A 23129-nucleotide genomic window follows, 5' to 3' on the forward strand; every position below is an offset into this window, starting at 1 on the left:
CAACCACTCGATAAGCGCTGAGACAGGGTTCCTTTGCTCCCTGCAGTTACCACAATTACTGGCTGTCGAATGTATCGCATGTCCATCGTACCCGTTGGCAATGTTTGCAAACGTCTAAGAATTTGGTAATGCGTTGAGTCAATCATGGCCCATCGCATTCAGCCGTCAGCCTTCTGAAACAGAGAAGAGCTTCGATCGACATCACCAACATCACGTTGCGCACTTCACCGCCCTCCATACCCACGACTACACCTCAAGATGGCTGAAGCTACCCCGCCCAAATCCTACTCCTCCGACCCGGTGCTCTACCTATACACGTCTCTCACGTCTGGCTCGTCGCACATTGTCACTGCCACATCGCGCATGGAAACCATCCTCAAGGCGAACCGTATCCCGTTCAGAGCACTCGATATTGCAACCGATGAGAAAGCACGCATGCTATGGGGCCGGAGAGCGGGAAAAGACGAGTCTGGCAGGGCGCGAAAAATCCCAGGCTTGGTGCAGATGGGCTTGGTAGTTGGGGTAAGGCTTCGTCTTACCGGGCAAAAAGAGTACAAAGAGCACAACAGCTGACCTCTCTCAGGATCTCGTGGAAGTTGAAGAATGGAATGAGTACGGAGAGTTGAAGCAACATATCAAGATCGTCCCTATTCCTGGAACTCCCTCTGGATCTGCGGCTCCCACACCCACGACGACCCCCTCGAAAGCCCCCGTTGCGAAGGAGAACATCAAGCCTACACCTACTGCCGAGCCCTCGAAGCTTTCTCAGCCGGTAGAACAAGTTACTGCACAAATGTCCTCGTTCTCGTTGGCAATGAAGCAAGTGGGCCAGGAAGCTGCACAGAAGGCGAAGGATGGCAAAAAGAAGGCCACTGAGGCATTGGAGGGAGTAGGACAAGCAGACCCCGCGGAAGCATCGAAGAAGTCAGCGGTCATACCACCTCCCCTTGCTGTTCTGAATCCACCACACAATGCCCCGAGCAACACAGTTCTGCAATCGCCGACCAGCTCGGCGTGGAGAAGCGCTCCGAGCAAGAGCTTCCACACACCGAAGAGTTCACTAAGCAAGCTAGAACCGATGCAATCTCCAACATCTACGGCTTGGAAGCCTTCGGATACAGATGGACCTGTGTTGACACATAGGGGATCATCGATTTCTATGGCAAGCGATGAGGAGATTAAGCAGGTTGAGGAAGATGAGAAGATCGTTGAAGAAGATGAGGATGCTGTGGAGGATTGATTGATGATTGATGGCTTTGGTACTTGAGACGGTCTAGTTGGTGAAATTCCAATAAATGATTTATGAGTTCAGTGTTCTGTCCCTATTTGATTTATCTTTCAAGTTCTCAGACACCAGAGAAGGGCATAGTTGCTCGGAAGTTGTTCATGGAGGAAATAAGGCGCAGCACCCGGCCCCAGTTTATACTAGTTGTTAAGCTTTAAGAGGAGCTAGGTTTATACTTATGTTGCTGAACAGAATCGGTCGTTACGTCAACTTCAAAGTTTCCAATAGGTATATTTGCTATTTTAAGATCAGTCTATTTGTTGTTTGAGAAAAGAAGCACACTCCCATGTGACAACCCCATTGACTACCCCCCTTGACTACCTCTCGTTTTTTACCCCCACCTGCTCATAACCATCTTTTCACAACTACTCTCATTGCCATTTAGTCTTTTGTATCTATATAAAGCAGTTAATTTAAGACGCCATCCAATTAATCTAATTTCTACAATATAGTGCAGACAAAGGGAACATTGTCATTCTGGGTCCATGCTTGTGTTCAGAATATTGCCTCGAAATAAGAGTCGCCTCAATGAGTCAGCCGTGATAGCAAGCGCTGTGCAATTCCCTCTTTCTTTGACGTCACAATTGTTCGACGACATTCGTCTACTTGACCACTCTCTTTGTCTTCCCAAAGCATTTCGAGCTCTACCCTCGACCCGCATCCGGACAAGAGCCTTTGTTAAAGACCCTCATAATGGACATGAGAATTATCTTTGCTCCATCACTGGAGCTCAAATCGCCAGTTGTTGGCTACCTGAGAAATTTTTGGGCCATCATTCGGTCTTCTGTTTGCGAGTTAAAAGGCATTTTCAAGTATGGATTGTACAGGGGAAGCCCCTCAAGGGGGGGCGATCGATACGCATACGGAGAGAGATGATTCAGCGATCATTCCGTTAAGCAATACCAGGTTGACTTGGGGAGTGGAACTGGAGTTTGTTTTTGCTTTCCATGAAAGCCAGCTTGAGTTGAGCCCCGTAGTTCTTCTCGATGGAGTCTCGCATCCAAGTACACCCCAGAAAAATCTTCCATACAAGTTCAGAAGGGATACCAATGGGTTCAAGAACGAAATCCCCAGGGTCGCGCTACCGAACCGAGTCTACAATAGCTGGGGGGTATACAATGAACACAGACATAGTAACAAGAAGACCATACCTTACCAATGGCAGGTACACAACATCCTGGATAAAGTGCTGGATGAAAAATGCTCGACAATCAATCACCACATCGAGATGGCCCATTCAATTGACGAGAAAGAGGAGATCATGTATAACGAATGGCTTATAATGCGTGACCACAGCGTCTGCGGGGTTGGCTCACAAAATATCCCAACATGGCTTCCTCGAGTGCAGTCAACGACAAATTGGGACTCGTATGGACTCGAGCTTGTCTCTCCGATCTTCGGTACTGATTCAAATCAAGGATTCAACGAAATTGCTCAGATTTTGGAAGCCACGAAAGGGACATCCTCCGAGCTGACAGGAGCTTTTATAACGAATCAATGTGGACTTCACGTCCACATCCAAGCACCCACTGACCTCCAGGTCCTCAAGGAGCTAGCAGTTCTTGCCATCGTCTACGAATCCGAAATCTCCAAACTCCATCCACATTGCCGCCGTCCTGAACATCTCAATGCTCGTTATAACATCGAGAGCAACCGGCTTCGATTCCTCCATAAAGACAAAGAACGTAGGGCTCGACACACATATGGCGATCTCGACGTTTCCAACACAGCGCTTGCCAGACAGCCGGATGATTTCCTCGACACGGTTAGGGAGCAAATCAATAATTGCTCGGATGCCAAGGAATTGGCACTTCTGATGAATTGGCCGAACCATGGCTTGGGCCATGAACTTGGGAATAGAAGCCGGCAAGTGAACTTCACAGCCGCTGCGCGTCCCAAGACTGCTCCATATACGATTGAATTTCGCCAAGCTCGCGGCGCCTTGAATGCCACAGGTGTGAGGAAATGGGTCGAGTTTTGCATTGGTTTGGTTCGAGTAGCGCAATTTTATGTTGATAATCCGGGGAGGTTCCCGATGAAAAGTTTCAAGAGTTTTTTGGTTGATGGAGATGAAGAGTCGGTAACTGAGAGGTTTTATATCTTGGATTTAATGTGGGACATGGGGATGAGTGAGGAGGATAAGAGCTATTGGAGGACGAGGATGGCGAGATTTGCGGGGAAAGGGGGACGGCTGGATAGGTTGGATAACGAGAAGGAGCCGGAAGAGGGACAGGAGGGGCAGGGTATTTCTGGAGACGGTGGCGGCAGTGATTCTGATGATCCAGGGGAAGGCCCATCTGGTGGTGATGGCCAGGGAGATAATTCTGGAAGTGGTTCCCAGGGCGGAAGTGATTCTAGAGGGAACAACTCAGAGGGAAACAACGGTGGCAGCAGTGGAGGGAGCGGTGCCCAATCACCGCCCCCTCCCAATTGGCGTATGAAACCGTCCCCCAAGACAGGTGACAAAAGACCAACTGGAGATGACGAAGAGAACGACGAAGACCAGCAGGGGCCTGGCTCCAAGAAACAGAACATGGTAATGAATTGATCTTTCCTCTTACCTCGAACCGAGCGGAGTACCTTATGTTTTAAGAAGAGCTGCTAACTGTTGTCAGAATGGAGGTGGACGATCTGACAGTAAGGGAAACAGTTCAAGAATTGACCAATCTGGCGGTGACTCAACCAGAGGTGACAAGTCAGAGAGAAGCCATGTCGGAGGAAATAAACATTCTCCTAAGACTGGTGACAAAAGACCAGCGGGTGGTGACGATGATGATGAAGGCCACGATGGCCAACAGAAACTTGACTCCAAGAGACAGAGGAAGGAGAGTCTGAAGGAAGGCGGAGAGGACGAAGATAAATCGGGAGCGAACCACTGGCTTCCATTACCCCAAACTAACCTTGCGAGAATGGCAACGACTCTTGCAGTTGTTCTAGGCTATTTTGCGCCATTCATGGCCGCTTTATTTGTATCTGCAGCTCCGGCCGCCCCAACACTTCCCGAAGCACCTCTCGATGGTGAAGCGCCACCTTCTGCCTCAGCACCCGTAATTCCACCCGACTTTGGGAGACCTACGGAGGGAATGATAGCCCCGATTGGAAGCATGTCTCCAGATGAAGCACACGTCTTTCTTGACTCTGTCTGGGCAGTCAAAGACTTCGACAAGAGATGGTGGATGGCGAAGTGGACGGATACCAATATTCAAACACCAACCGGAACGCGAAACTTCGTCTGCGCCATCAACGCCATACTCCAGTCCATGCGTGACCAATATCCAGACTCACCATACGGAGAGATAGAGGCACATGAACTCCTGGCTCTGTTTGATCGTCTCGTTGGCCGAATGGTCTGCAATGATGAAGATGACCAAGAGCTTGCCACGGTTGTGGATAGGTGGACTGGCGGCGAATATCAGATTATCGTCGTTCCTGATGCTCTTAACCATAATATCGCTCATAGGGGTGGGTTTTTGAGCCAGTACCCGCAGCAGCACTTGTTTGGACGCAATTTGTATGTTCATCACCAAGTAGTTAAGAATGGAAAAGGAGGTGGGCATTGGGAGAGCATGTTCAGGAGGGAAACCCATAGGGGCGGTTGATGACAACAATGTTTAATAAGTTTGATGGCGGTTTACTAAGTGGTAATCCTGCTTCTTATCATTTGCACTGAGGTGAACCCAGGGGGCACGATGCTTTGGTTTAGACGCTTGATAGGAGTGCAATTTACAATATAATTTGCTGTAATAAGCCTCTTTAATATTTAGCTATAATGGCAGAAATTAAGCTATAATTAAAGGCAGATACTAATTAATATAGAGAACTATATCGGATTTAGTATAAGTGTAACGACTGGCATAACGGCATAATCTGCCAGGAACAGGGAATCGGAAACAGGTGCAAAACGGAGCTAAGCCTGAATGCTTGGGCAAGATAATACTAAAAGGTCGAGGCATTCCTCCCTTCTTTGCTTCCCAGCTTAGTATTTTCAATACATGAGATTATTGAACTTTGAGCCTTCGACCATTGCATTGATCCCGCCGTCACAATAAGAATGCAGCTATATAAATTCGAATTGCTTTTAAGCAAGTTCGGAAGTATAGGAAGAAACTATTTAAAGGTAATAAATTATATTTGAGGTATATAGAAGAGAAATTGGAGCTACTAGTAAAGAAGGATCCTGACTACTTATTATTTCAGATACCAAGTAAAAGTTTTCTGTTGGGTTTTAATACTTAGGGGACATGTGCAAATGAATAGGGGATCGAATGTGGTATGGCAAGCTATACTCCATTAAAAATTGCGTTGTTTTGGGGTTTTAATTATATAATAAAGGCTAGGGCTTTTATTATGTGACTTGAGGGAATTACATAAGAAAGCTAGCTTTTTCCGTAGTTCTAGACAAGCAACCTTCCTTAATATTAATCAATTGATATTTCTGCAATTATATACTGTTTATGCTTTACTGTGTATGCCCTTGTTCTTGTTGTTTTGCTGTCAAGTCACGTTTTGCGCTCTGGTGTACTTTTATGTGGGTTTTTGTCTTGTCGCAGTTTCCCTCCCACAGTACCAGGGGCTAAAGAATAGCAGAAAAAGAAAGCCTTACTTTACGATAAAATTACAAAACTTAGGTTGCTAAGTGCAGGGGAAGGGGGCTAGAATGGAATCAAATTCTCAAATGCATAAGCACCCTTCCAGGACTGCCCTGAAAGGGTGCTTATATATATCCTAATCAGAGTTGGCCTCCTGTCATTTCTCCTTTGGGCGTACACCCATGTTTTAGGAATGCTACGCGAGCAAAACAGGGGTGTTGCAGGCAGGCTTGGCAGTAATACCTAATTTCTGGTATCGATAGGTATCGATAGGTATCGATGCCAGAATCGTAAGGTATCGATTCCTATCGATTCCCGGAACCCAATTCCCCCCTTTAATTGCAATTAACTTTAGAACCACTTCCCTTATAAGAAAGCTTTTGGTAGCGCAAATATTCTACTTAATTTAGGCTTTCTATTTAGCTACTTATCTTATAGTTTAGACTAAAACTCGTCTCAATGCGGCTATTTTAAGCAAAAAATAGCTTTTGAGATTTTCGTGAGGCTCGCTTATAATAAGCGTTCCGATAAGAGATACGAATACGATACTAAATTTTCCGAATACGAGAGCTTTTTTAAATTAAAATAATATTAACTTTTATTAATAATATTAAGTAATTCCTTTAATAGAAAGACTAGAAAATAAAGAAATTATATATAAATATATTATTATATAAATTAAATAATAAATGGAAGAGATAATTTAAGGCTAAGTATCGATTCTTGCGATACCTAAGTAATACCATCCAGTATCAATACCTTATCGATACCAAAAGTATTTTTGCCAAGCCTGGTTGCAGGGGTTGGCAGGGGCAAGCACACTGATTTTGTATCTATTGGCAGCTAACAACCTTCTCAGCCATCACCGAGCTACACCACAAGCTCGCCAACATCGACCTGCGACGATGCGACCTCAATCCTTCCACGTTATCCACAAGCTCCGACACACTTCAGCTTTCGAAATTGTCTGACCATTGTACAGTACCTTCACATCAGCATGTATATATTAGCGGTATCCTCAAGGATCTGACAACATGCGGTATGTGCTGTATCACTAGATGTTGTAGAATTTGCTGACATGGAAAAGTTACATCTGCCAGTGTTCTTTGGCAAAGAAGGCACCTGAGAATGTTAAGATAGAGACTTTGGAGCTTTGAGGGTGTCTTAACGATCGAGACTAGCAGTGGCCATGAGGAATATTTATGACACTATATATCTTCGTTTCGGGAACGAGTCTGCTAAGACCAATGCTTGGTTGCTTGAGAAAGAAGATTATCAGAGACGTCTTCAACGACGGTCCTGTGGATCGAGCTCGAGTCTGAATGGGGCGTCTTGGCCAGAGGGCGCTGGATGTACGTTATATACAGAACAATAGAGGCTCTATTCAATGCTTGCTAGCTCCAACTCCAGGGTGTTCTCCGTGCTGCCGATCATTCTGCATTCCAGTCGTGGTAGCAGGAAAGAGACTATTTTGGTGGCCTTGGGCTGACTGCTCTTCGCGCAACTTTCGAATTGTCTCTGCTTGAATATCCAGCTGCTTATCGAGATCTCTTATAGACCACAATCTAATTGTTAATTGTCAGCAAACGACCCACAGGGACATAGACATTTGTACGTACCCGCAGATTGAAGTGAAGGTGACAGTCGTGGCTGTTTTTATCGGGAAGGAAGTGGGTAGAAACCGTACCAAGATTGAGGAATGCATATTTCATATGAGAATCAAGGTGGTTGATGGAGTATTTGGTTCAGATCGAGTTCTGAAGACACCTGTGGGGAGCTCGAGGAATCTAGCGGTCAGTTTCGCTTAAAATAAGGCTGGAAAAACTACTGTAGTTTCGCATACAGCGTACCACACTCGGGATTACGCGGTTGCATTTACTAAAATCCCCATAGAAATTAAAACAAAGATCTGAGGCTTGTCGTTCGAATCATTACTCTCATACACATAGAATTTATGTACTCTTCCAAATCCTCATTCGCCATAAAACCCTTTGCACTTCCGAGGATATTGTTAGCAATACATATACCGAATGCCGCTTCCCTTGTTCGCTCGCTTCGTCATAGGACCAGTATTGGACTTGGTCTCACGAGTATCCTCATCACGTGAGTCACCTTCTCTCAACCTTTTATTGCCTTCCCAAATGCTTATCAAGATAGGCCATCGTCTTAGTGGATGAAAAAGCAGCAGCTCAAGAAAGGAGAAGAGGAGATCAAGCAGCTGCGGAAAGCAATTTCGAATACGAGGGTGGAAGCAAGGACAGATAGAGATCGCTGAGAGAGAGTTCATACCAGTGACGTCAGTGACTCACCAGAATCCAGCGCGATGAGTGGCTACTAAGGAGGATGATTGACTGGGATTACTGGCGCGAGGGTGTCTTTAAATTCGTAAAAGCGGAGAAAGGGAGTAGAGGCAAGGTGGCTACAGTACGCTACTTGGGCAGTGGGATGAGTATGAAGCGCAGACTAAGTTTGAGAGTGTGTAACTTTTTGTCGTTATATTTACTGCTCTAGCTAAACCCCCCTCTCCGTTGTGTCCATAACCCTTGCTGTCTCTGTGTCGTTGTTTTTGTCGTCTAATGTGTCGTCCTCGATTGGCTATGGTGTCTCGTCCCATGTGGCGCCCTCCTCGAAATCAATTTCCTCTTCCATCTGATTGGCTGCCTCTGGTTCGGCAAGCTTGTCCTTCATCGCAAGAAGCTCGTCCTTTTGTCTGAACTCATCTTCCCACTGCTTTAAATGCTCTTGTCGTGCGTAAAACTGCCCATCTGTCTCTTGTCCGCTCTGATACAGGTAGTCTTCCTGTTCCTCCTGAAATGCTTCTCTTTTGGCGACGTGGTTGGCGAAGTATTCGTCCATGATAGGGGTGACTTCTTCGAGTGTGTACACATTGCCCTCAGGATCGGTGACACGGAGGTCCGGGGCGATTTGGGTTGCTTCTAATAATACGTCTTTGACGGAGTCCGATATGTGGTGGAGTCTCCAAGAGCAGGTGTTGTGTTGGCTCATTTGTTCAGGTTCCGGATTGGCGGCATACCAGAAGTCGTCGCCGAAGTGTTTGTCAGTGATGTTTCGGTACTTCATGAATTCTTCACTCAGGTCGGTGATGAGTGCGTTGATTAATCTGAGCTCATTCTTCTCCTTGATAACGGTGGGCTCTGCAATTTCGAATGCTTCGCCGGGTTCGAGGTATTCAATGTCGTCTGGGTTGAAGAATTCCGATGTTTGGGATGCCGGTTCGTCGTCCTCAATGATGGGTGTGAGTGGTGGTGTCATGGGTCCGTTGAGAAGTTGGAATAGAGCCTTCGACCGGTCCGTGGCACGGTACTCTTCGGTGGGAACCTCCATTGGTGATCTTGGTGGAGTTGGGATATCCGTGTATAAGTGTGGAAATTCGCCCTCATCCTCAGATTCGTCGAGTTCGTCGTCACTTCCAATATCCGACTCCGTAGCGTCGTCGATAATTGCACTGCTCTTCTCAGCTTCCAAGCGCTCTTGCTCTTCAATTCTCGCCATCTCCTCCGCCCACTCAATCTCCTTGAAACTAGGCCCCATACTCTCCAACTTCTCTTCCATCTGTCCCTTAACCCACTCGAGACTCTCCCAATTTCCAGCAATGATTTTCTGGTCCTCTAGCCAAACTTCCTCGGGATAGATATTCTTCATGGCAGCGCCAACGATATCGGTGTGTTTGTGATTGACACGAACTTGCCACTGCGAGACTTCCTCTCCCAGTGCTCGAAGGGAAGCGTAAAGGTGTTGATTTTTAGGGTCCCGGGTTGCTTTTGTGAATTTTTTATCTGATTTGTCTGCACAGCAGTTCTCTGTACAGGATTTGTCTTTGCAGCAAGAGTTCTGACGGATCATCTCTCTCCGTTTTCCGACGATGGCGTTGACTTTGCTGAAGGCACCGCGTTGGAGGAAGCGATGGTAAGCGTCTGACCGATTCTTTGCTCCCGGTGACAGCGAGCGGAAACCTGGTTCCAAAGGACTAGGTTTTCGAAGGTTGTTGAAGTGGTCGACAAGTGATGTTCGTTGGTTGTGTCTCTCATGAATGAGTTTCCATGCTTGTTCTTGCTTTTCTTTGAGTGTGGGGACTATTTTGTTTGACTTGGTATTGTCGTTGGTATTGTCGGTTTCGATTCCGGTGGCCTTAGTATTATCGTTGGGGTTGACAATAGATTCACTTGCTGAAGCTTGGCTGGCTTGCACGTGATCACCCCCTTGATGGGATGCCTTATTAGATTTGAGGGCGTCTGTTAACAGTTTGACCAGCTTTGTTCGCTTGTTGGGGCCGATGGCGTTGTTTTTGGTGGTCGAGGTTGTTTGGGTGTCGACTTGTGATTCGGTCCATGCGATATCCACGGGTTTGGAGATATTTCTTTTGGGAGTGAAATTCGGCATCTGGTCGTTTGATGGTAGCTCTTCTGCTGTCAGCTCAGTTCTGTCGTTATGCTGAAGTAGCCTGTTGCTTGAGGTGTACTACGGGGTAACAAGAGGTCGTACTTGTTGCGAACTTGAAGAATGTGACAGGAAAGGCGCAGAAACGGAGCTGAATTAAAGGAGACGCGATTGCTTGGGTGTTAGTGTGTGAAATGGAGAGGAGAGAAACGCACGAAGGGATGGGCGACTCTAGTAGCTTTTATATGAAAGTACCATATTCGCTGTTGCGCGTCAACCATCTGTGAGAGTTTATGGGAAGACGGACGTAGGGCAACGAGAGGTAACCCGTACGCTGAACCCAATGGAGAAGAGAAAATTTGACTATGACGCTCAAGTGGGAACAAAAAGGACATATCCACGGTTGTATATCTCTGGGTCGTCGAGGCGGGTGAGCTAAACTTAATCTCAACCTTAGTTAGAAAGGAGATCTCGACTCCCACAAAAGAAAACACAAATTCACTTTCAGAATGGGAAATGCGGTCGGTCACGGTCAAATGTTGTCCATTCTTTGCGAAAATGTCTAGTCTTTTTTTCGTTCTCGAAAGTCAATTATTCACATTTTTGCGGCGCAAAGCGCTCGCATTCGTTTGAGGATTCGTTGAGTTAGGGCTCGGGTAGACCCCGTCTATGACAGACAGTTGGACCCGGCGTCGAAGAAAATCGAACTTTCCAGGACCTGCGTCGATGGTATACATTTTGGGAATTTTTGCTCGAAGTGCAAACACCATTCTATTTTGGGGCAGAATCAAGAGCCTTGCAAGCAGCTAACCAGGGGTCAGTATAAGGCAGTGAACCATCCGCGGAACACGTACCCAAGGTAATCCTCCTTGATGCTGGCAATCGCATACATTCCGCCGACTTCTGCCCTCGTGCCGATCAATTTGACTCGGACGTGGGTGCCGACCTCGATTACCGAGTCCTCATTGTTCGTGAACTGGGGAGGAGTCGCGTTCGGGTCAAATTTGATATCTGGAGGGATGAGCTGATCTTAATGTTAGCTTTGTTCTCCACCTCGAGACTTGGTGCTCACATGTGACGATACGAAAAGTGGCAGAGGGCCAGCATCAGCGAAGAAGCCCATCTTATTGACGGAGGTGACGATGGCATCAACCTAGCACAAAATATGAGCAAAGCACAAGAAGCCATCGTTCCAACCGGAAGCTCACGGTCTCGCCTTTGAAAGGCCTCCAAACAACTGCACGGTATCCAACCGTGAACTCAGCCAAGCCGCTCCCGGGGAGAATTCGTCCTTCAGAGATATTGAAAGTATCCATGATTGTAATTATAAAGTATCGACCCGTGCATGTACCCTCCACATCTTTCAAGAGCTTCCCTGTGACCAACTCGTGCATGTTCCGGCCAAAATACGACGGGTGCAGTGTAACCTGCCGCTCGAGGTTGTAGAGGAAGAACATGGTGGGCGAGACTCGCAAGCGCTGCTCTTTGCGCGAGGTTTTGCTTGGCGAAGGTTTACGATCTCGAAGATGCTAGGTCGAGGGGTAATATATTGACTTGCGCCGCTGGGGCAAAAGTTGAGTGAGGCTCTGGAATTTGCTCGAGGGCGAATCACTCGCGCCTCTGGTCCTCAACGCACTCCTCCAACCCCATAAATACCACGCCCTGAGTCGCACGAGCTGCCCGAGTCCTGTAGATATGATGCGCTCGATCACTGAGTAGTTCTGCAGTTATCAGTCCAGAACGCCTTGAAGCGCTGGGTTAGCAACATGACGTACACTGCTCAAAAGAATGGCTTTGCAAAGACTGGACGCTCTGGCGCTGCTCTGGGGTTGTCACAGAGCGCACACAAAGGTAGTCGATGCTGCGTTCGGTCTGTGGACGAGGACTGTGGACTTGGTCGCCGGCGAGACAAAGGGATGTTGTGAAAGCAGTTGCGCTAAGAATCTCCGTATTTTATTGTTGGTGCTGAGAAGTGCACAGGGGAAGTGTAGCTCTGGTCACTAGCGGCCGCCACAATGGTTCACCGTGCACAGGGATCATCATGCAGTGGATTGCGCCCGAGGCAAAACGCCAGCCATTATCCAGCGCACATGCAATGACCTGATTTGACTTTCTGGCCCGAACAACGGCCACTCCTTCTCCAGCTACCCCATAAAGACTTCGTCGTCACCACATCTCCAACTGAGGTCTCACATCAGTGATGATTCTGCGGCAGCTACGGCCTCTCTGACATCCCCCGCATCCGCATTCCACCATCAGCAAGAACCCTCCGCTTCTACGAAGGAACAGCTACCTCCCTCCCCACCATCACCTCAACATGTCTCTCGACCTCGAAAAGCAATTGCGCTTTGTGAGTTGGCATCGACCGAGACCCGCCGGCACTTGCTAATCGACAACAGTATGGCGCCTACCACCACAATCCCGTCAATATCGGCATCCATATGACCTGCGTGCCTCTGATTCTGGCATTTGCGATACTTTTGGTTTGTTCCCCCGGCCTTTTCCATCAACCCATGGACAGAAACTGACCAGAACCAGGCAACCAATTCTCCCACGCTCATCCCTCTGCCAGAATGGCTCACCATCCCAAACCTACCTCTCAACCTCGGAACGATAGGAGCAATACTCTATAGCGGCTTCTATATCCTCCTCGAACCGGTCGCCGGCTCCGCACTCCTGCCCCTAATCATTGGCTGGGCAGCCTACGCCAACCACCTTACAACTACCATGCCTTCAGCGATCAACAAGATTGCCATCGGTGTTCAAATTGTTGCTTGGATTGCACAATTCGTCGGACATGGAGTATACGAGGGTCGTGCGCCGGCGCTGCTGGATAACCTTGTTCAAGCTTTGGTCCTAGCTCCGTTCTTCGTTTTTATGGAAGCTTTGTTCCACTTTGGATATCGACCTGAGTTGCAAAAAAGAGTTAGTGAGGCTGTGGAGAAGGAGATTAAGAAGGTTAAGGCCGAGAAGGAGGGGAAACAAGCAAATGGTGATGTGAAGAATGGCAAGGCAAATTAGGATCGATCCTGAACCATATCACCACTGGGCGGGCCTGGATATATGGGCTGCGGGATTGGACAACAGATTATGGGGCAAAACGGATGGATCAGTTCACGGGAGAGGGAAAGAATGATGAGCTGGGCGATTTATGTGAAGCCTGGGAAGCCTGGAAATAATGTGAGTGATCAGCACAAGCGATGCATATAATACACAGCAGTAAGCTACGGTATGGGGAAAGAAGTGAGTCAGCATGGAAATGAGGTGCGAGGCGTTTTCAATTCTCATGATATAGTTGCGCATTCAACGCCCTGATGGATGACAACGACACGATACGTTACTTATAGGCGGCTTTCATTCTCAGAATTAGACGGGACTTCTCTAGGAGTTCTGTTATGGGATTCGATTCATTCAAGTCACATTTCCAATTTTTGGAAGGTACGAGAAGCGTTTGAGTTGTACAAATGACAGTTTCAATTTGCATTACTCTATCTTAATCTCTCGCCCTCTTCTCTTCCCCTGTACGCCGTACGCCCAAGTTGATCGTGATACTGTACCCACCGCCGACGCTAGTGCCAACGTCTTGCCGGTGGGTCCTCATCTGGCTCCGAGAAACAATCCATCATATCATCTATCTCAAGATACAGCTCACCCATAGTACTTCCCACTGATCTCAGTGGATGGCTACTCATAGAAGATACGGATGAGTTGTTGCTCACTGGTGACGAGAACGGCGAGATGCCGTTTCCGTCGGGTGTTGGGATCGGTGGTCCTCGTGATGACGTTCGGCTCAAGCGACGACCATCTTGTAATGCTTTAGTGTGGTATCTGCTGCCCGTAGGGGTTGGCTCCTTCATTGAGGTTGGTGGATTTGACGCGGTCTTTTTCGACGAGTTTGATTGGGGTGAAGTGGGGGTGGCCTTCTTGAATGTTTTTGATGATTTTGAGGAGCCTGATGTAGCGACATTCTTTTTTGATGAACCTGAAGCCGCAACAGGCTTTCTCAATGGTGTCGATGGTGCTGTCAAACCCGAGATCTTCCTATTCTCATGTCGAAGTTGTGGGCGTGGGGGCAATGACGGCTCTCTTCGGACCGAGCGGTTTCGTGGAGCCTCTGCGGGCCTGGAGAAGTTCGCCGGTGTTGACCTTGTCGCTGGAACTGTTTTTACCTGGCTATGTTTCGTTCTCAGCGGCTTCCATGGAAGCGGGTCGTCCGGTGGTGCACTTGGCGCTGGGTAGCTCCCATGATCAGTCCTTCGTGCTCCTCCCCATCGATCCAAGTCGATACCAGGATTTTCATAGTATGGCTGTGGCGGCGGCAGTGGTGGTGGAGAAGGGTCCGTTCCCATGAATCTTGGATTCATTCCCGACATCAGCCCAACAGCAGCCACAAGGTGTGGTTCAAGACTCTCGTTGTCAGGGTCCCGTCTGTTGTCTCTTGCGCCCTTGTCATCAATCTTGGGATGTGAGAACATATTTTCCCGAGTGGCTCTGGGCTCTCTGGGAGGGTCAGCTCGTGGAGCTCGAGAAGGGGGACGTGGATCAGAGGAATGGTACCCTTGTATTTTCTCCCACTCCGCGAACTCATCAGCACCTCTTGCACAGCAAGGTCCGTCATGCGGTTTTCTCTGGTAGCACTGAACGACCCTACCTTCCGTTCTACAAGCCTCACAGACCCATCCCCATTTTGTTTCCAAACGCCTGCGTTCGGTTTCTTTCTGGGATCTGGCTTCTGATTCTCCGTCCTGCCTTCGCCTCTCCCGCTCTGCTCTTCTGAGCAATCGGTGGCGCAGTCCTTCTTCTTCGGCCTCCCTCCGCGCTGTGCACCCCGGGCAGATGTGATACTGGTGATGTATTCTGCCAGCTGGGAAGGGGCAGACAATTTTGCAAGCACTGTGAAAGATGGACTTCCAGAAGCCTCTCTTTTCCTTCTCCTTTCTTGCATCACTTTCTGCTTGTCGATACCATCTGCACTCTTCGAGCTCTTCCTTCTTGCAGTCGCAAGCCCATGTTGTGATTCTGACGCACATTTTGATGGTTGTTTGTGGTGAGTCTGGGATTGTGTACGCTTGTGTGATTCCTTGTATGAGGAAGCGTCGGGATACTGGTAGAAGAATTGTGAGAAGTATGAGCAGTTTGCGGAAAGGCATAAAGGGATTGTTCGTGTGCATATAAACTTTCCAGCGGCATCTTGTTCTGTGTTTGCCCTCTACAGAAAGAGGGACATATTTTCATTGTTGGCAAGATAAAGCTTCCTTTGAGCAAGAAGAGAGTGACAAGAAGGCAATTGTTCTTCTTGGGGGCTTTGTTGTGCTTCCATCGTGGGGTCCCGCCTGTTCTAAGGAGAACCGTTCCGTTGAGTTATGCGTGAAAATTCCTTTCGATGGTTTCAATTGCTTGAGGCTATTCATGAAGGATATCAAGTGGCTATTCTACAGTAATTACTATTAGAATTAACATGAAAGAGCTACTTTCTTGAAAACGAGTGGACTACGTTCCCTCAGCAGTCTCCTTTGTCGTCAAAACATAGCCCCTGAGCGTAGACCCGTATAATACACGTGACCTCGACTTCTCTCACTTGTTCTATGGGATGTCGGGTGGCCGCATAATGTGTGGGAATGAATAATTGGTTCTCGTGCCTTGTTTTGATATTGAGGAATGCTGTTGTTGCGTTGCCGAGCATTCCAATGTTGCGTTTACAACACCTCAGCTGGACTGTTCCTTCCTCGTTAAAAGTGTCATCCAGGGGATTGTAATTGGCGCAAGACTCTTTCCGTGATATAGTCAACGCTCAAGTTGTACTTTTAAGTACCGCAATCCTACGAAAGTACCGCTTCTGCAATGGGTACTGTGAGGTCCTGACAAGACACCAAGTATCAGAATGTCATGTACGCGAGTCTCGGATTAGATGGAGAGGTTGAAGTGAAGGCAAGGCCGTACAATCGGACCGGCAAGAAGGTGACTTTGAAGGAGGAGGGAGAAATTAAGTTTAAGGATATTGAGTCCAGGGCCTGTTTTAGCGGTCGATGGTCCGTTGCGGTGATATGGGTGATGTTAAAAGGTGTGCGAAGGGAAGGTTGGATAGGAAGAAAGAGTTCTATTTGAAGCGAGAGAAGAGATTCGACGAGGATGTGAGGAGGTTTTGGAGGAACAAGAAGTTCAATATCGCCTGAGGTCGAGCATTCGCAGCTGGTCAGCTCCAATTTCATCATCTTTCGTTTTGACTTTTCCACCATCCCTCCATGTGAATGTTTGATACGTTTCTCTCCGTCGGAATAAATACAGTGCAAGGTCACATATATACAGATTCCAACCGCCTATATACAGATTCCAACCGCCTTCGTCATCCATTATCCATCTTTACCTTACGGAAGTCCAAACCACGCCTCACTCGCCGCCAAGTGTGCAGGAACCGAGTGCCCAACTCCCGTCGCATAGATCCCTTCCACATTCGGCCCATAATCACTCATCTTATAATTCTTCTCCGGATGATCTGCCTTTTCAGCCGTAGCAGTCGTACTCACACCAAACACATTCGTCCACTGCTTAATCTCCTCCATATAATTGTTCGGGCTGATTGTAGTATCTACAGAACCATGCCAGACTTGCATCTTTTGGCGAGTGCCACTGTAGCCTGGGTTCATCGCGCGTGCTGTGTCTCCCCATTTCTCTGCAGTGTCGATGGACTGACCGTGCGTGCAGGTACTGTTCCATTGATCGACTCCCTCTCCAACGAAGCATCCTGCTGGGACCCCCGAGTAGAGGGATGCGGCGACGAACATTTCAGGGTAGCTGGCGGCGAGGACGTTGCTCGTCATTGCTCCGGAAGAACCTCCAGTCACATAAACCCGCGAAGGATTGACGCTGTACTTGGGAATGGCGTATGTAACCATATTCGCAATGGCGTTTGAGTCTCCGCCTCCATTGCGGCTGAGAGATGATTTGGAAGATACATCCCAGCAGCCTCCGCTATTAGGGCTGCTTGGCCAGAGGGTGATGTACCCCCCTTTGTCGGAGCCTTGTGCCCACGGAATCAAGGAGTTTCTGAAGTATGATTGGGCTGAGGATTGGCAGGAGTGGATCACTACAACAAGTGCTGGGTTTGCCTTTACGTTGTCGGGGACGTAGATCCACCTTCGAAAGTAGTGATTAGTGTCAATGCTTGAGATCTGGATTTATCACGGGGGATTTCAAGCTTACATCTGAGCTTTTGAAGTTGCACTTCCACCATAATTGCTAACTTGAGTCAAAGTTGCTGCCAACACAGCACTTCCCGACAGCACCAGCGCTCCAAAGACTCTAGAAAAGCGCATTTTGTTGCTGATAAAGCCCACTCAGTTGAGAACCAACAAAGTAGACCCTTATGTCTGCCAGGTGGGCCTCCAGTCCATTATATTCCTGCTCAAGCAAAGTTCCATACGTGGCCTCCTCTTCAAAAGCCAGCCATCCCCTTCATTGTATATTAAACCTCAATAGTAGACATACTTATACCCCATAGGCTAAAACGCACATCAAGCTTTCCCTTCCCCACAGCCAAATAGCCGAGCCCCTGAGTCCACACAAACCCCGCCAAACACATGCGGCTGAAACCCCATATTACTCTGCCCCGTAAAATGTTAATTGAGGCGTTATGATTGAAACGAGCAAGTCCCTTTTCCAGGAGGTGACCACTCAATTCGGATGCGTCGTGTGGAAGGAAGATTTATGTCACCGAGGTGCCTGGAGATACCGATTTTATTGCTGCGTGACGAATCGGATGGGGTGGCAGGAGGAGAGAAGGCGGACCCCACTTCTGGTATTTATCCCGACAGGTGGAGTATCTTGCCTTTGATGGATTTATTATCTTGATCTCCCTCGAATGAACTGAGCCAAAATGAATCAATTTCTTCTTGTTGTGGGACTTTTGGGGTGTGTTGCGCATGGTGGGACTTCGAATTATACGGTGGATGGAGTGTGGTATGGTGGGTACGCAACGTACGTTTGAACACTTTCAAAGTTGTGTTACCTCTGGGTTTGTCTTGATACTTTGAGCCCGGCGAATCGCTTGGAGATATGATCCAGATACACCAGGAGGGTTACAGAATGGCCAGCCGTGGCTTATTCAACGAAAACGGACATCAATCAATCCGATATTCCAACCAGACAACATTTCAATTATGTGCAACTGCCCTGGAGATCCAGCACCCTCCTCGGTACCCATCCGAGCAGGAGATAACATAACAGCAGTGTACTACTACTGGCTGCACACCGTCGGGCCAATGGTTCTCTGAATGGCAAACTGTGGCGCAGACTGAGGACTTTCAACGCCTCTCAGGGCAACTGGTTTAAGATCGCACAACGGGGTCTCATCAGCGGTACGATACAAGAAGGAATGTGGGGACAAAAGATATTGGGGAGGAGAGAATTGGGTTGGAACTCCTGAGTTGTGGACGGAGACGATTCCAGCTACTTTGAAGCCGGGGAATTATTTGATTCGGCAGGAAATAATTGCGTTGCATATCGTGAATAAACCGCAGTGGTATCCACAGTGTGCGCATTTGACGGTCACGGGCAATGGGACCCAGAGCCAGAGAAGGCGTGCTTGGCGAAGGTCCCCGGGGTGTATTCTATGGACCGTGAGCTGTTTTTTTTTATGTTGAAACGATAGCATACTGATGATTTTTAGAACCGGAGATCAACATTAATGTTTACGCTCCTGGGGTGACAAATTCCACTGTGAGTGCTCTCTTCAATACTCGACAGCCTTTATTTCCAGCTTTCTGGACTTAAATCAGGACGGGATGTACGGTACAAGTTTGGCGGGGCTCTGGCTAATTGTTTCGATAGGTTTACGATATTCCAGGACTTCCGGTTTGGAATGGAGAGAAAGTTAAAATGTCTAGGTTGGTTAACGGTTTCAAGGGTCCAAAGGACAAGAAGATCAGGTTGACTTAGTTCCATAGGCACGATTAACCTATTGGCAATATAAGAATATCTCAAGAAATATATATCAAGCTTATGTAATTGATAACAGAGTCGGACTCTGGAAGGATACATTAGAGACCATATCCCCCACATGTTGGGAAGTGGAAAAAGCCGATATGTCTCTAATCGTGAACAGCTTCCTCGCACCCTCCCAACCACTTCCATATAATCCCCTGGAATCCGTTTGAAGTTATTCCATGTCCTAGATCTGCGCTTGCCCCTATTTCCTTGTAGTACCCAGGACCATTCTGGACCAACTTGACAGCAACACATTCATCCGGTGCGCGTCCATCGCTCTTGAAAACACCCTACTTCAGAGAGGACTGATCCCCTCCATTCAATATACTGTTACAAGCAAAGAAGCCTTAAGATGCAGCATGGACACTTCCATCACTCCCAAGCAAAAATCCAAAGTTTTCCATTGCCCTGTCCAGGGGCGTAGATTGCGGTCACGGTGACAGTGAAGCGGTAGTTGCCTTCGAAGAACATAGCGTGTAGGTTTGGGTCTTTGAGATTAAAATCGAAGTATGTGCGAAGACGTGGAGAAGCTTAGAACAGCATACCGGCAAGTCCGCGGGGACAAAATCCAGGGAAAAGTTTGCGATCTCGCGTATGCGGATGCCCATAGGTTCAGGATTAATTCTCCCTTTCGCTGGTTCCGTTCTAGTCTGCGGACGCGAGCAATTGCTGCTTTAACCTGAGCTGAGGGTGGACATCCGTTTGGAGTTTAGAGAGTTACCACTTCTCAGGCAGTGTCTAACAGATGGCCGTCAAATCCATATTGCAACTTAAGAGAATAAGATCGGCCTTGCTAAGATCTGACCGCCCATAGCTTGCCAGCTTTACCTCATTTGACTGACCAGAGGAGCACCGGCAACTTGACGAACTTAGGCGGCCTCAATTACTTATGTCCAGCAACACATCTGATAATTTAACACTTCAGGAAATAAATCAGTTGCACAGCCTTTATTTAAATGGATATTTTGAACCGATGAAGGGATAAATACTGGCATCAAGCACCACAACTTCCGCTTCCGCAACCTCCCCCACATCCTGCACCACCGCATCCCGTCCCGCATCCACCCCCGCATCCACCCCCGCACTGTGTATCTGGTGCCTCGAACCCACGGACAGATTCATGAGAACCGGTTTCCTCAGCTCTGACTGGACGCTCATCCCATATTGCTGAATCTCCGCGTGAGGTCCAGAAGCCTGTGATAGCATGTGCGTGGAGACTGTGTAGTTCAGTGCCTCCATTGTCGTTCCCTAGTTGCTTTTTCATTTTCTTGTTCTGCACACGAGAAACGAAGAACCAGCCAACCATTACAGCTGCGGTCAAAATCACTGTGATGACCCAATAGAGCCATGACCACGCTGAGACAATACTTGAGTCTTCTGCTGGTTTGAAGTTGAAGAAGCTCGACCCAAGAAGCGTCTGGAATAAGTCAGTATGCGTCTAAATATCTGCTTGGAGGATCCGTTTGGACAGAAGAATCATACCGCAGTAAAAGTGCCGGGGAGGAACAGCATGGTGATAACAGTGATTATCCGCATATCAGTGCTATCTCTTCGAGTCCAAATAGCAACTTTTCTCGACTCGTCCGCTATTTTACTGGAAGCTCTAGCGATGACCAAATTCTGACGGCTCTCTTTCTGTGCAATAAGGCAGTATGTCTATCAAAACTTGTTAGTGCCATTTCATCCTCATGTTCGCACATTCCTGTCTGTGGACTATACCGTTTGTGCTAAACCTTGGATATTCTGTCTGTCTCTCTCAATATTCTGCAGTGCAGAGTGAAATGTTTGCCTCAGAAAGGCGATCTCTTCTTGAAATGCATCTGCTCCGAGGAGACCCCAAACTGTTGACCCCGCCCCGGAAGCCTTCTGTTGCTCACCCACCATCTCCTCGATGAGATCAAGGAACCGAATCTGAGTCTTTGAAATAGATTCAGTAATAGCATACTCGTCATTCAGGAATGTAAGCTTTCTGGTGGCTGTGTCCAAATCAAGCTTCAGATCGGGTCGAAGGCCGCGATTGTCTTGAGCCTCTCGAACATTTATCTCTTTCGAGTTCGCAATGGCCAGGAGGCTAAGTCGGTTGTAAGTCAACCAACGTGCAGTCATGTGGCCCATAAAGTCTACAAAAACCATGGGTAATATCATGTAGTTGGTTGCATAGTGTAGCGAGCCCTTCAGGTAGAGAAGAAACTGCTTGTATTCACCGGTGCGGAGTCCGATGCACAGTCCGCTGATGCATTCTGTAGCTGGATCATATACGAGACAGAGGCCGTATTGAGCGAACGAAAACGCATCAGTTCGTAGAATCAAACCAACTGATTTAACTTTCAGTCGATGCTACAAATTCGTTTCATGGCTAGTCATACCTGATCCTTCAGATTTCCCGTCGTGTTTTGGGGTGAACCGCATTGCAAAGGGGAGATTCGAGAGTAGGACTCGAAGGAAAACCCGAGGCAACCTAAAGGCTTCGAACACTTGCTCAAAGGTATCCGATGAGACAGGTAGAGGTCTGAAAGCTTGAAAGTCCTCCCGAGGGCTAAAATGTCTATCGGCACTATGTTAGCAGTCAAGACATCTTGGATCTCAGGCCTCAAACTTACAGCAGCCGAACTCTTGTTCTTGAATTTCCATTGCCTTTTGGGGCCTATAGCAATTTGTGAGACCCTATTTAGTCTAAGATGGTTATGCTTACCTGATGGAGCCAGCTAGAGATCTCCGATTCCGAAATTTCCTTTTCCGATAGGCTCAATTTCGAGCCATCTGCCGACTCCTCTATTTCTATCGTGCGATGCCTATTTTGAGGTAGGAAATTTGACTTATCTTCGACGAATCTGTCGAAATGAAATCCATAGAGGTCGTTGGGGATAGTTCGCGTTGTTGAAGTGCTCGACGAAGGTGTAGTTTCTGAAGCACTCGAAAAAGATATAGTTACCGAAGTACTCGAAGGGGGTATAGTTACTGAAGCACTTGAAGGGGGTATAAGCGCTGCCTTTCTAATGGGATACCCGCCCATATTCTAAGGAGGAGGCGAAAAAACGCAGCAGAGAGTGGACGGAGGAAATCGGAGGACGGACAAACAGCTCTCTTTTGTAGAGAAAGAGAGATTGCACAGCCTCAGCCACTGCAATTTTTCGGGTTAAAGCAGGCAAGGAGAGATACTCGAACATTGCGCCTCTTTGGTGGAGTTGGGTCTAGCTGCGCGGTGTGCATTATTGGCATGCAGGGCCCCGTGTCGCAATATTGGTTCTTTTGCCTCACATCGCCGCACCGACAGAAAATCCAAACCGCCCCATCTTTGACTCTTTTACCACGGATCGGATGTCTTTCATACTTACTACAACGATGAGCACAATGTACTCCCTATGTCTCAAAAGCGTAAACATTGGTGGAAAGGGCTGAATCATCAAACTGCTAAATTTAGGTCTTCCAGCCTCGTGACACAGCCACCACCTTCACAATTTCAATAGCCGCATGCGCCAAAATCGTAGTGTTCAGTAACAATCGTCTCAAATTGAGATCCAGTTGGTTGGGCGTTTGATTTAAGTGCAGGCAAAGACTGTGAAGATGCAGGACCAAAAGATGTCCCAGACTATGCGGGTGGTGCGCACCTGGGAAGAGAGGCTGAATGTCGTTGAGTTTCGCGACATGGTCTTGCCATGGTACCCGGAGTCCCTCTGTTCACGCCCGTTCGTCAATACGAGCGGTTTACCAATCGGGCGCTACGATTGGTCAATCGGCCTTCCGATTAATCAATCGTAGCTCCCATTGATCAATAGGAAATGGAATACGATTCGCAAGCCACAGTGGGTCCCGATTAATTAATAAGGGGGCCGATTGATTAATCGGCTAATATTGAGGTCTCGGGAATAGCAAAA

At 47.8% G+C, this 23129-nt stretch overlaps 8 protein-coding genes across 8 annotated transcripts; 3 read left to right on the plus strand and 5 right to left on the minus strand.

The window, feature by feature from the left end:
• The first annotated feature begins 47 nt into the window (after window positions 1-47).
• Window positions 48-1646, plus strand: K444DRAFT_666192 (uncharacterized protein). Its single transcript, XM_024887160.1, has 2 exons — window positions 48-522; window positions 584-1646. Exons 1-2 carry the CDS (start codon window positions 259-261, stop codon window positions 1238-1240), a joined length of 921 nt encoding a protein of 306 aa, XP_024733507.1. The 5' UTR covers window positions 48-258; the 3' UTR covers window positions 1241-1646.
• Window positions 1647-2099: 453 nt separating this feature from the next.
• On the plus strand, window positions 2100-5034 carry K444DRAFT_595247 (uncharacterized protein; the record flags this gene model as incomplete). Its single annotated transcript, XM_024878386.1, has 2 exons — window positions 2100-3821; window positions 3901-5034. 2 exons carry the CDS (start codon window positions 2100-2102, stop codon window positions 4882-4884), a joined length of 2706 nt encoding a protein of 901 aa, XP_024733508.1. The 3' UTR covers window positions 4885-5034.
• Window positions 5035-8315: 3281 nt separating this feature from the next.
• On the minus strand, window positions 8316-10365 carry K444DRAFT_69550 (uncharacterized protein). The gene has a single exon (XM_024887882.1). It carries the CDS (start codon window positions 10273-10275, stop codon window positions 8470-8472), a length of 1806 nt encoding a protein of 601 aa, XP_024733509.1. The 5' UTR covers window positions 10276-10365; the 3' UTR covers window positions 8316-8469.
• A 429-nt stretch (window positions 10366-10794) lies between these two features.
• K444DRAFT_616467 (uncharacterized protein) lies at window positions 10795-12178 on the minus strand. The gene is made up of 5 exons (XM_024880929.1): window positions 12048-12178; window positions 11481-11993; window positions 11345-11425; window positions 11127-11296; window positions 10795-11078 (listed from the first exon to the last, which is right to left on the minus strand). The coding sequence occupies exons 2-5, from the start codon at window positions 11727-11729 to the stop codon at window positions 11060-11062; spliced, it is 519 nt and encodes a 172-aa protein (XP_024733510.1). The 5' UTR covers window positions 11730-11993; window positions 12048-12178; the 3' UTR covers window positions 10795-11059.
• A 176-nt stretch (window positions 12179-12354) lies between these two features.
• On the plus strand, window positions 12355-13786 carry K444DRAFT_595251 (DUF962-domain-containing protein). Its single transcript, XM_024878387.1, has 3 exons — window positions 12355-12622; window positions 12672-12755; window positions 12811-13786. The coding sequence occupies exons 1-3, from the start codon at window positions 12590-12592 to the stop codon at window positions 13291-13293; spliced, it is 600 nt and encodes a 199-aa protein (XP_024733511.1). The 5' UTR covers window positions 12355-12589; the 3' UTR covers window positions 13294-13786.
• K444DRAFT_694259 (uncharacterized protein) lies at window positions 13709-15758 on the minus strand. The gene has a single exon (XM_024887858.1). The coding sequence runs from the start codon at window positions 15441-15443 to the stop codon at window positions 13842-13844; it is 1602 nt and encodes a 533-aa protein (XP_024733512.1). The 5' UTR covers window positions 15444-15758; the 3' UTR covers window positions 13709-13841.
• An 879-nt stretch (window positions 15759-16637) lies between these two features.
• K444DRAFT_536246 (carbohydrate esterase family 1 protein) lies at window positions 16638-17585 on the minus strand (the record flags this gene model as incomplete). The annotated part of the gene is made up of 2 exons (XM_024875359.1): window positions 16638-17406; window positions 17473-17585. 2 exons carry the CDS (start codon window positions 17583-17585, stop codon window positions 16638-16640), a joined length of 882 nt encoding a protein of 293 aa, XP_024733513.1.
• Window positions 17586-20117: 2532 nt separating this feature from the next.
• On the minus strand, window positions 20118-22292 carry K444DRAFT_666198 (uncharacterized protein). The gene is made up of 6 exons (XM_024887161.1): window positions 21947-22292; window positions 21855-21898; window positions 21621-21799; window positions 20974-21569; window positions 20737-20910; window positions 20118-20671 (listed from the first exon to the last, which is right to left on the minus strand). Exons 1-6 carry the CDS (start codon window positions 22265-22267, stop codon window positions 20249-20251), a joined length of 1737 nt encoding a protein of 578 aa, XP_024733514.1. The 5' UTR covers window positions 22268-22292; the 3' UTR covers window positions 20118-20248.
• Between the last annotated feature and the right edge of the window lie 837 nt (window positions 22293-23129).

Source organism: Hyaloscypha bicolor (genome assembly GCF_002865645.1).
Source record: "Hyaloscypha bicolor E unplaced genomic scaffold K444scaffold_118, whole genome shotgun sequence".
Taxonomy (NCBI): Eukaryota; Fungi; Ascomycota; class Leotiomycetes; order Helotiales; family Hyaloscyphaceae; genus Hyaloscypha; species Hyaloscypha bicolor.